Source organism: Symphalangus syndactylus, chromosome 17 (assembly GCF_028878055.3).
Source record: "Symphalangus syndactylus isolate Jambi chromosome 17, NHGRI_mSymSyn1-v2.1_pri, whole genome shotgun sequence".
In the NCBI taxonomy this organism is placed as follows: domain Eukaryota; kingdom Metazoa; phylum Chordata; class Mammalia; order Primates; family Hylobatidae; genus Symphalangus; species Symphalangus syndactylus.
This window is the reverse complement of record NC_072439.2, coordinates 17,437,960-17,450,535: the sequence shown is the minus strand read 5'-3', so window position 1 is coordinate 17,450,535 and position 12,576 is coordinate 17,437,960. Positions and strand designations below refer to the sequence as shown.

Genomic DNA, 12,576 nt, shown 5'->3' with positions numbered 1-12,576 from the left:
TAGCATTGACTTCACAGTGACTGCCATTCATTGAGCGCCTACTACGTGACCAGGCACTACTCCAAGCACCTTGTGTCCACGGCCCCGTCTGACTCCGGGGCAGGCACTATTATTAACGCCTCCATTTTACAGAGGAGAAAAGCTGTGGTTCAGAGTCCAGGAGAGAAGCCAGGAGGCCAACAGAAAGCCCCGTCACCTCCTACCAGGTTGACCTTTGGCCATTCCTTGCGTTCGATGTGAGTGATAGGAGCGGGCGATTCTGCTTCTCCCTCCATCTCCCGGTGGGGATTGTAGGGTGAGAGAATGGGAGCAAAACCTCAGAGCCCCCTTCCCAGGAACCCTGTCCCAGCCTGGTCCCCACCCACCACCACCACTGACCTGATGCTAGAGAAGGATGCGGCTGGAGGTGACTTCCCAGCCAACTTGGTGTAAGTCATGTGGGGAAGTGGCCAGGGTAGGGCATGGTCATCGTGAGTGGGGTCCTGCAGGGCGGGGCCGGGGCTGCAGACACGACTATAGAGGTCTATAAAGACCCCATGTGTGATGAGGAGACCTTCTCTGCACAGGCCCTGGACAGAATACGAGATGAGGAGTCCTCTGGACGTCAGCTCCGGCCACACCCCTGCCTGGAGGAAGCTGCTTTTAACAGGTGCGTTGGAGACAGCGGCTTCACCACGGGCCAGGGACAAGGAAGAGAGAGTCTCCTTACAAGTCCGAGTCGCCCCCACTCAGAGCTTCCACCCTGTCAGTTTGAGGCCTGTGCAGCTCAGGCACCCAACTTATGAGAACTCTTGAAGGCCACTCCGCCACAAGAGATGACCCTATTGGCTTCTTTTAGGAAGAAGGGAAGTGAGGCACAAAGAGGGGACCAGGTCACCTACCCAAGATCGCAGGGCTGGCAAGGGGCAGGATCAGAATTTGGGACCCCAGCCCAGCCCCCTTCCACCAGAATGCCCTGTCTCACCCCAGCAATCCACAACCTAGTAATAATAAATATAAATAATAACAATCATAAAATAATAACAGCCGTAATAGAAGGTCACTGTAACTGAATAGATCTATATACCAGCCTGTTTGAGGTTTTTGTTTTTTTGTTTGGTTTCGTTTTGAGACAAGGTCTTGCTGTTGTCCAGGCTAGAGTGCAGTGGCCCAATAATGACTCATCGCAGCTTCAACCTGCTGGGCTGAAGCCGTTCTCCTGCTTCAGCGTCCTGTGTAGCTGGGACCACAGGTTTGCGCCACCAAACCCAGCTAATTTTTTATAGTTAGTAGAGAGGAGGTCTTACTATGTTGCCCAGGCTAGTCTCGAACTCCTGGGCTCAAGCGATCCTCCTGCCTCGGCCTCCCCAAGTGCTGGGATTACAGGCATGAGCCACTGCACCCAGCCTGTCAGCTCATTCTAAGTGCTTTCCTGTAGTGACATTTACCTCTTATCACAACTCTTTGAGATCAAAGCTGTACAATCCCTATTTCACAGAAGGGGAAACTGAGGTTAAGAGCGATCATGTGCCCTCTCCAGGTCGCACACTTGGAAGTGGCAGACTGAAGATTTGAAGCCAGATGGGCTGGTTTCCCAGACCACACTTTCCAGAGACCACACACATCTGCCTCTCAGATAGTGAATGAATTGCTTCCTTATCCAGGTCTTAAAAGTTCAGTTCTGAGCCCGGCGCGGTGACTCACACCTGTAATCCCAGCACTTTGGGAGGCCAAGGCGGGCGGATCACGAGGTCAGGAGATCGAGACCATCCTGGCTAACACGGTGAAATCCCGTCTCTACTAAAAATACAAAAAAATTAGCCGGGCGTGATGGCGGGCGCCTGTAGTCCCAGCTATTCGGGAGGCTGAGGCAGGAGCATGGCGTGAACCCGGGAGGCGGAGCTTGCAGTGAGCCGAGATCGTGCCACTGCACTCCAGCCTGGGCGACAGAGCAACACTCCGTCTCAAAAAAAAAAAAAATTTTTCAGTTCTGAGCCGGGTGCAGTGGCTCACGCCTGTAATCCCAGCACTTTGGGAGGCCAAGGCGGGCGGATCATCTGAGATCATGAATTCAAGACCAGCCTGACCAACATGGAGAAACCCCATCTCTACTAAAAACACAAAATTAGCTAGGGTGGTGGCGCATGCCTGTAATCCCAGCTACTCGGGAGGCTGAGGCAGGAGAATTGCTTAAACCCGGGAGGCGGAGGTTGCGGTGAGCCGAGATGGCGCCATTGCACTCCAGCCTGGGCAACAAGAGCGAAACTCCATCTTAAAAAAAAAAAAAAAAAAAAAAGTTCCGTTCCGTGTAATTTTAAAACCCCAAAGTCCACCTAGTTCAAAGCTTTGCTCCGTCCCCAGCTCAGGCAGGTGTCACACTGGAAGGAGGAAAGGGACGGGGTGGGCCTCTTCCCTATTTCGTCAGAGCTGTTCTCTGAGGCCCCTCTCAGGGCGGAGGGCAGAGGGGAGGAAGGAAGGAAAAGGAGGTTGGAAAGTTTCTCCTATGCTGCTGCAGTTTTATGACGGAAACAAGGCATGCTGTGTGTTGCTGGATCTTCCTAGGGGCGGGGAGGGTGGGGTACTTTGGGAATTGGCTGTGCCACTGGATAAAATAGCAACCAGTTTTTAGAAAGTTGTTTACAACATGTTTGCAAAGCGAGGTGGGGCAGCTTACAAAACATTGTCCAAAGGAAAACAAAGCCACGGTGCAACAAACTTCAACTCTGTAAATACAAAATGTTCTCTTGATAAAAGCAGGTACCTGGAGAGTGTGACCAGGACAAGCGTAGGGGTGGAGGTCAAAGGGATATTTGGCTTTATATGGGTCTACTTTTTTTTTCCTGAGGAGAAGCTCCTGAGTAATTAAAAATTAATTTTAAAAATTATGAAAAATCTTCAAAGAAAATATACTCCCCAAAGTGGTTATCTGAGTATTAGGCTTAAGGATTTGTTTTACTGCTTTTTACTTTACTTTCCAAATTATTCTATAATAAGGAGCAGAGGTTGTTTTTTGTGATGCCTTGTAAGAATTGCTGAACATAATTCTACTTTTTGTTTAAAAGAAATAGAAACAGCCAGGCACAGTGGCTCACGCCTGTAATCCCAGCACTTTGGGAGGCCCAGGCAGGCGGATCAGGAGGTCAGGAGATTAAGACCATCCTGGCCGACATGGTGAAACCCTGTCTCTACTAAAATACAAAAAAATTAGCCGGGCGTGGTGGCGCGTGCCTGTAGTCCCAGCTACTCGGGAGGCTGAGGCAGGAGAATCACTTGAACCCGGGAGGTGGAGCTTGCAGTGAGCCGAGATTACGCCACTGCACTCCAGCCTGGCGACAGAGCGAGACTCCATCTCAAAAAAAAAAAAAAAAAGAAAGAAAGAAAGAAAGAAATAGAAATAATAACAAGCATAAAGCTTGAAAAAAATAGTAAAAGTTTCCAAAACATAGTGTTTATTTCTAGGTGTCTAAGTTTTATGCTATAAAAATGGATATATATATGAGTATATATGAGTAATACCATATATGTAGAGAGAGGGAGGGAGAGAGAAAAAAAGAGAGAGAGAGGGAGAAAGGTCTTGCTCTGTCACCCAGGCTGCAGTGCAGTGGCAGGATCATAGCTCACTGAAACCTCAAACTCCTGGACTTGAGGGATCTTCCCACCTCAGCCTCCTAAGTAGCTGGGACTACAGGCGCATGCCACCGTGCCCAGCGAATTTTTTATTTTTGTAGAGACAGGGCCTCACTCTGTTGCCCAGGCTAGTCTTCAACTTCTGACTCAAGTAATCCTCCAGCCTTGCCCCGCCCCCCTCCACCGCCGCAAACTGCAGGATTACAGGTGGGAGCCAACACACCGGCCTACTCTTATGTTTAAAAAAAAAAAAAAAAGTCCTATCTGGAGTGAAAGGATTAGGGTGTGGTGCCCAAAAGATGCAAGGTGTCTTTTTGGGGTGATGAAAATGTTCTGAAATTGATTGTGGTGATGGTTGCACAATTGTGTGAGTATACTAAAAGCTCTTGAATGGTACACTTTAAATGAGTAAATTATTGGCTAAGAAAGTAGATTTTATGTGTTCTCGCCACAAAAAAATAAGTACATGAGGTAATGCATATGTTAATTACTCAATTTAGCCATTCTACAATGTATATGTATTTTATTTTATTTATTATTATTATTATTATTTTTTGAGACAGAGTCTCGCTCTGTCGCCCAGGCTGGAGTGCAGTGGCGCAATCTCGGCTCACTGCAAGCTCCGCCTCCCGGGTTCACGCTATTCTCCTGCCTCAGCCTCTCCGAGTAGCTGGGACTACAGGCGCCCGCCCCCATGCCCGGCTAATTTTTTTGTATTTTTAGTAGAGACGGGGTTTCACCGTGGTCTCGATCTCCTGACCTCGTGATCCGCCCGCCTCGGCCTCCCAAAGTGCTGGGATTACAAGCGTGAGCCACCGCGCCCGGCCTAATGTATATGTATTTTAAAACATCACATTGTACACCATAAATATATACAATTTGTATTTGTTAATTTTAAAAAGAAAAAATAGACGCAAGATTATAACTTAGTGTCCAGAACAAACATTATGTCACCCTTTAAAAATGTACCATTCACATTGATTTATAACCCATTATTATTTCAAAATAAGGTGGTGAGAAAATGTTGGGTGAGGGGTTGGGTAGGAGTAAATGGAGCAAAGCGGATCCCAGAACCAGAAGACATTAGTAGTATATGGAGAGGGACGCTCAGCAGGAGCTGTAGGCTGGAACAGAAGGACCCAGCCAACTGTAGGACTAATCCCTTCAAGCTTACTCCCCTGCTGCCCTCTCCTCTTCCGCCAGCATGCCCACTGACAGAAACCAACCAGCAGCAAAAGGTAAGGGGACCCCAACAACACAGCTCAGAGAAGTCAGCCTTTCAGGCAGCAGAGTGGAGCAAAGAAGGGTAGAAAACCAATTTTTACAACATCCAGTATAATATAAGTGTGTGCCTCATGGGCTCAAGGAGGGGAATCAATGATTTTATACACATTCAGCACTTAGAACAGTCAGGCTTGTGGTGGGTGCTAGTGAATGTTCTCTGTTATTTTACTCTACTTTTATCATTACTGCCACTGTCATCATCAACTCTTGATGCTCCACACTCACTCTCAGTGGCTTGGGAACAATCACTTGCAGCGACAGCATTTCGCCTTTGGTCTCACTTGCTCCCCTTATCTCCTCCTCCTTCCCTGCTCCTCCAAGTCACCCTGCTCACATCCTGCATCTGCTCTGCCTTCTCGGAGCTGCCCTTCTCGGCACAGCTGAACACCTTGACCGAAGGAGCCAGCGTCCACCTTCCTGTCCCCGGAAGCCTTGAAGGCATTCTCACCACCTCTTGGTTCCGAGGGTATGACGCCCAGCCAGCTGTTAGGTAACAGGGGTACCTTAATGGCGCCGGTTCCGGGTTCTTCTCCCCTCCTTGACCGGGCACTGTCTGAACCCGCCAAACGAGGGCCAATCAGAAAGAAGCATCTCCCGCCTTCCCTTGGGCCCGCCCCACGTAGGCCCAAGGGATATAAAACCCAGCACACCAGCAGCTCTCTCTCTTCTCTTCTCTTCTCTCTCTCCCCCGCGTGACCTGACCTCTACCTCTCCAATAAAGATCTCTTGGCTGCCACCGGTGTCGTCTCTGACTAGCCTGTCGCCCTTCACCAGCAGCCATGATATTCTCCCCGGAGGGCCTCCCAGGACCTGCTCACACTGGCTGAGAGATGCTGGGAACCCAAGGCAGCCTGGTCATTAGAAACGTGACGGCTCAGGACTCGGGCAGCTATACCGTCGTGCTGGAAACCAGCAGGGGACGCAGGAGTGTGACAGAGCAGATCCATGTCAACAGTGAGTGGGGCCCCACAGTGGAAGGGGCTGACTTCTCAGAAAGCAGACCCACTGACCCAGAAAAGCCCACCAGGACACTTTCTGTGCTGGTTATCCATTGCTCCCCAATAAACCACCCCAAAACTTAAAACATCAATCATTTATCTAGCTGGACAGTTCTTGTGGTCAGCTGTTGGGGTGTCTGGGTGTTGGCTGGTCCAAAATGACCTCCTTCATGTGCCTGGCCATGGACCAGCTGGTGTCTGGAGTGATGGGGGTGAGTGGGCCACATAGCCTCCCAACCTCCAGCAGGCTATCCTGGGCTTGTTCACTCAGCAATGGAAGAGGAACAAGAGGTAAAGCTGCAAAACTCCTTCAGGCCCAGGCCCAAAACTGACCACCATCACTTCCACCACCTTCTATTGGTCAAAGCAAGTCACATGGCCAGCCCAGCTTCAACAGGCGGGAAATAGGCCCCACCTCTTAAGGAGAGGAGTTGCAATGTGTTGTGGCTATTTTTTGTCATTATGTTAGATTGTTCTTGCATTGCTATAAAGACATACCTGGGACTGGGTTATTTATTTTTAAAAAAAAAAGAAGAAGAAGACGTTTGATTGGCTCATGGTTCCACAGGCGGAAGCGTGGTGCCAGCATCTGCTCAGCTTCTAGGGAGCCCTCAGGGAGCTTTTAATCATAGCGAAGGCAAAGGAGGAGCAGGTGTCTCCCATGAGAACAGGAGCAAGAGAAAGAGAGAGTCAGAGAGGAAGTGCCACATTTTACAACAATCAGATCTCATGAGAACTCACTACCATGAGGACAGCACCAAGCCATGAGGGATCCGCCCCTATGGCCCAAACACCTTTACCCAGGCCCCACCACCCACAATGGGGATCGCATTTCAACATGAGATTTTGGCAGGGATAAATATCCAAATTATAACAGCCAAGACTTGCAACAGACATGCATGAGATCCGCATTCATCATCACTTGGGAAAGGTAGAGAAGGTCTCTGGTAGCAGCCTTCAACCTCATCTATATTTTTATCACCTGGACTCAAACTTTCATATCTGAATTAGGAAAACAAAGCCCTGAGGGTAACCAGACCCATCCTCCTTTTAGAAGATAGTCCAGAGACTGGCTTAGTCAGCTCGAGCAAAATACTCTAGGCTTAATCAACAGAAACTTATTCCCTCACAGTTCTGAAGGAGGGTTTGCAAGATGAAGCTGCTGGCAGGTTTCATCTCCTCTGAGGCCTCTCTTTTTTGACTTGCACAAGGATGCCTTCTCATTCTGTCCTTGTGTGGTCTTTCTTCTGTGTGTGCACATCCCTGGTGTCTCTCTGTGTGTCCAAACTTCCTCTTCTTATAAGCGCACCAGTCAGGTTGGATTAGGACCCACCCTAACAACTTCATTTTAACTTAATCACCTCATTAAAGACCTTATCTCCAAATACAGTCACATTCTGAGGTACTGGGGGTTAGGGTTTCAACATATATGTTTGGTGGGGGACTCAATTCAGTTCATAACACAGATCAACTTAGTTAGGGTTCAGATTCTGATGCTCTAACAAAGACTCAAAAAGTTCCAGGGTTGGCCAGGCACGGTGGCTCATGCCTGTAATCCCAGCACTTTGGGAGGCAAAGGCGGGCGGATCACGAGGTCAGGAGTTCGAGACCAACCTGACCAACATGGTGAAACCCCGTATTTATTAAAAATACAAAAAGTAGCTGGGCATAGTGGCAGGCGCCTGTAATCCTAGCTACTCAGGAGACTGAGGAAGTAGAATCGCTTGAACCTGGGAGTCGGAGGTTGCAGTGAGCCAAGACCATGCCACTGCACTCCAAACTGGGCGACAGAGTGAGACTCTGTCTCAAAAAAAAAAATTCCAGTCTCTGAAGCAAGATGGGAGTTTATTTCTCTTTCCCATAACAGTCTGGCATAAGCAGTTTAAGGATGATACAGTGGCTCCATGGTGCCAAGATGTGGGGTCCTTCGAGTTTTCCATTATTGACAGGGTGTTGTCCCATCCATGGGATCCAAGGTGACTCCCGTAACGTCTGCATTCCAGCCAACATACCAGAGAGGGGGGAAAGGAGGTGAAAATGCCTTCCTTTTAAGGCCCAGCATGGTGGCTGCTCACACCCCGTTGGCTGGAATCTAGTCACTTGGTCATACTTAGTTGCAACGGGAGCTAAAAATGTAGCCCTTATTCCAGGCAGCCATCTGCCTAGCTAAAATGTGGGGTTTTGTGACTAAACGAAGGAGAAAAGAGATGTTGGCAGACATCCAGCACTTTCTGCCACAGGTTGCTAGTGGAGAATGCCTTTGGGGCTCACCCCTACCCCCATCCCTCAGAATCCCAAAGGGTTTAGCCAAGTATTCCTTCCAACCCAATGTATTTGGCCTCTAGATCATCCAGGGATGATCTAATTTTTGTATTTTTAATAAATATGGGGTTTCACCATATTGGTCAGGCTGGTCTCTAGCTCCTGACCTCGTGACCCACCCGCCTCGGCCTCCCAAAGTGCTAGTCAGCCCACTCCATGTGGGCTCCCAGCTCTACAGTAGGCACATGAATGGGTGTGTAGAAAAGGGGTTCATTCCCTAGGAACAGTGATATGGGCTAGGAGGGCTGGGGCTTTGGGGGAAGGCTTTGGGGAGCGGGAACATTTTGCTATCCATTTATTCAACAAGCCATCAGGACCTACCCTGTACTGGGCAATGCTGGAGACACAACAGGGACTGAGACAGCCCTGGCCTCTTCCTCCCATCCTTGCACTCACAGTCCAGGGAGGGAGACAGACCCATCCCCAGATAATGATGACCCAGAGTTGGCAGAGCTGGGCTGGGTGAAACCCACAGGACTGTGGGAGCCCAGAGAGCACCTGGCCCCTTTGAGGAGTCTGGGAGGACTTCCTGGAAGAGGGGGAATTCAGCAGTGAACAATACAGAGTTGATCTCTCCCACCATGGAATTCTCAATCTATCACGGGAGACAGACACTAAATGAACAATTCCAAGTGTAGGGTCAGAAAGTTTATCTGCAGGAGTAACATTTAAAATTATATCTGAAGCAAAATAGAATTTAGCCGATAAATATATGGAAAGTTGTTCCAGGCAGCAGGAACAACGTGGACAAGCACTGGAAGGGTAAGAGAGATGCTGATGAGTTTGACACAATGAGAGTAGAGCAGTGTACAGGCCATGGGACAGATGAGGCCACTGGCATTTCAGTGTCACAGAGGGAGGCAGGTGGAGTTTTGGGTGAAGAGGGCTGACAATAGGCTTTAGGAGTGACCTTCAGATTTCTATGCAACAGGACTTTCCCAGAGCTGACTTTTTACGTGCGCATCAAATACCTCTTTTGTGACTTCTCTGTCCTGGTTGATGCTGAGATTGCAGCCAGGGAGATGTGGGAACCAAAGAAGGTGTCTGACAGCCCTGGAGGGCCAGTAGAGCTTCCTGAAGCCTGAGCGGGGACCTGTACGATGGGCAGGAATTTGCCCAGTGAAAAGTAGGGAAAAGTGTTCCTGCAGAGAGGCCAGCCAGAGTAAACACGGGGAAGCAAGCCTGAAGGGAGGCTGGGTGCAGTGGCTCACGCATGTAATCCCAGCACTTTGGGAGGCTGAGGCAGGCGGATCACTTGACGCCAGGACTTTGAGACCAGCCTGGCCAATGTGGTGAAACCCATCTCTGATAAAAACACAAAAAATTAAGCCAGGCATGGTGGCACACACCTGTATTTCCAGCTACTCGAGAGGCCGAGGCAGGAGAATTGCTTGGACCCAGGAGGCAGAGGTTGCAGTGAGCCAAGATTGCGGCACTGCATTCCAGCCTGGGCAACAGAGCGAGACTCCAACTCAAAGAAAAAAAATTGTGAAGGGAGCCAGTTCACTGAGCATTCTTGACATGCCAGACACTGAATGATTTCCCAGCAGCCCAAGAAGCAGCAGCTCTGAGCAGCAACCCATTGCACAGGTGGGGAAACTCAGGCTCAGAGACGTGACATCAATGGCCTGTGGTCATGTGACAAGCAAAGGGCTGAGCAAAGGTCATATGATGACTCATTGATCCTGGAGCCCCTCTCCTTCTGTGCGGACTCTCCAGCCCAGCAACGTCTCCATGGTACAAGGCAAAGGTGGGGATCGCGATTAGAACCCCGCTTCTGTACAGACGGGTTTTTACTACCCTCCCAGAGAATTTATGGACCGCTGAGGTTCATCCATCTGTATTTCTGTGATTTGATGACTAATTTTTTTTTTTTTTTTGTGAGATGGAGCCTCACTCTGTCGCCCAGGCTGGAGTGAAGTGGTGCGATCTCGGCTCACTACAACCTCCACCACAGGAGTTCAAGCGAGTCTCCTGCCTCAGCCTCCTGAGTAGCTGGGATCACAGGTGCCCGCCACCACGCCCAGATAATTTTTGTATTTTTAGCAGAGACAGGGTTTCACCATGTTGGCCAGGCTGGTCTCGAATTGCTGACCTCAGGTGATCAACCTGCCTTGGCCCCTCAAAGTGCCGGGATTACAGGCATGAGCCACCGTGCCCGGCCTGAAGGCTAATTCTTCTAAAGGCCTGGCTCCACACCCTTGCCTATGCCATTCTCAGTCCGAAGGGCCCTTTCTAGAGAGAGAGGCTGCAGGAACTCACGCTCGGTGGTGCAGGCTCTGCGGCCAGAACTCCCTGGATCAAATCCCTCCGCCATCTGTTATGCCCCTGAGTCCCTGCAAAAAAGTAACTTTCTGTTTTGCACTTCAGTTTCCCCATCTGTGCAATGAGGTCATAGCGGAACCTACCTCATAGGGTGACTGTGAGGAGTAAGTGAGTTAATCTGTGCTAAATGCCTACAACAATGCCTGACAAAGAGCAAGTAAATGTTAGCCCTGGCCAGGTGCTATGGCTCACACCTGTAATCCCAGCAGTTTGGGAGGCCGAGGTGAGAGGATTGCTTGAGCTCAGAAGTTCGAGACCAGCCTGGGCAACATGATGAGACCCCGTCTCAACAAAGAATTTAAAAATTAGCCAAGCCTGGTGATGTGCACCCATAGTCCCAGCTACTCAGGAGGCTGAGATGGAAGGATCCCTTGAGCCCGGGAGGCTGAGGCTGCAGTGAGCTGTAACCTTGCCACTGCACTCCAGCCTGGGGGACACAGCAAGACCCTGTCTCAAAAAAAAAAAAAAAAATAGTCCTGTTTGTTTCAAAGGACTTGACTTCTTTGAGCCTTCCTTTTCTCATCAAAATGGGAATAAGGGCAGGCACAGTGGCTTACACCTTTAACCCCAGCACTTTGGGAGGACAACGTGGGTGGATCGCTTGAGCCCAGGAGTTCAAGACCAGCCTGGGCAACATGGTGAGTCCCCATCTCTACAAAAAATAGCTGGATGTAGTGGCACAAGCCTGTAATCCCAACTATTCTGGAGGAGCCTTTGAGCCCGGGAGGTGGAGGTTGCAGTAAGCTATGATTGCACCACTGCACTCCAGCGTGAGTGACAGAACAAGACCCTGTCTCAAAAAAAAAAAAAGGAATAATAATAATTACTTCCTAGGATTGTTGTGAGGATTAAATGAATAAATCCAGTGGCTTTCATAAGAAATGCTTTTCACATCATGCCCAGTATATCCCACAACTAACCAAAAGGCAAGTGTAATAACAGTTATTACTATGAGTAATGCTCTCTGATGTTTTCTATAATATTTCTTTTCATGTTTTAAATGTTGATCACAGTCTACTAAATGATTTAGACACCTGGGCATGGGTCTCGCATGCAGTATAACAAGCCACGGATTAACACGTGTGCTTGGCTCATAGAGCCCAATCCATGGCCGGGTGTGGTGGCTCATGCCTGTCATCCCAGCACTTTGGGAGGCCAAGGCGGGTGGATCACCTGAGGTCAGGAGTTCGAGACCAGCCTGGCCAACATGGTGAAACCCCATCTCCACTAAAAATACTAAAATTAGCCGGATGTGGTGGCGGGTGCCTATAATCCAGCTATAGAGAGGCAGAGGCAGGAGAATTGCTTGAACCCGGGGGGTAGAGGTTGCAGTGAGCCAAGCTCCAGCCTGGATGAAAAAGCAAAATTCCGTTTCAAGGAAAAAAAAAAAAAAGAGCCCAATCCAGGTGGCTGTTATATTGCCTCTTGTTTGTACACCTAGTGGGCTCTTTCTCCTCCTTCAAGGCTTAACTCAGACACCTCCTCCAGGAAGCCTTCCATGAGCTCTCTGGTTGTGCTAAAGTTCTTTTCACTTATAACATTGCGTTGAAATCAGAAATCAGCTCTAACTGGAAGTTCCCAGCACAGTCTGGGAGTTCAAATCCCAGATGTGTCCCTACTTGACCACAAAGCCTGGCCCTAATGAGCCCCAAACCTCAGAGCCTTTCACCTGAAAAACGCAGACAAGAAGTGGGGACCTCATGGGTCACCTCCTCACTGGGCTGTTTCCACTCCTGCAAACTTAAAGTCAAGTTCTCACATGATAGCCAGAGTGAGCCTGTTCAAACCTAAGCCAGCTCACGTCCCTCTTCTGGGCAGTCCTCCCATGGGTCCTACTGCACTCAGAGTCAAAATCAGAGTCCTCACCCTGGCCCAGGAAACCCCAGCATGATCTGCTCCCATTATCCCTCTGACTTCTTCTCCCAGCCCTCTCTCCCTTTCCCTCCTCTCTATGCCCACCTTGGCTCACACCCACCTTAGGGCCTTTTGCTTGCTGTTCCCTCTGCCTGGAACATTCTTTTTCTTAGGAATCCACATGGCT

The 12,576-nt window shown here is 49.4% G+C and overlaps 1 protein-coding gene across 1 annotated transcript in view; it reads left to right on the top strand.

Moving 5' to 3' along the window:
• Positions 1–220: 220 nt before the first annotated feature.
• IGSF23 (immunoglobulin superfamily member 23) overlaps positions 221–12,576 on the top strand; it is a 23,281-nt gene continuing 10,925 nt past the window's right edge. The window contains exon 1 of the mRNA XM_055247386.2: positions 221–428. Within this exon, the coding sequence (XP_055103361.1) occupies positions 304–428 (125 nt within the window). The 5' untranslated portion in view covers positions 221–303. The remainder of the gene's footprint in view (positions 429–12,576) is intronic.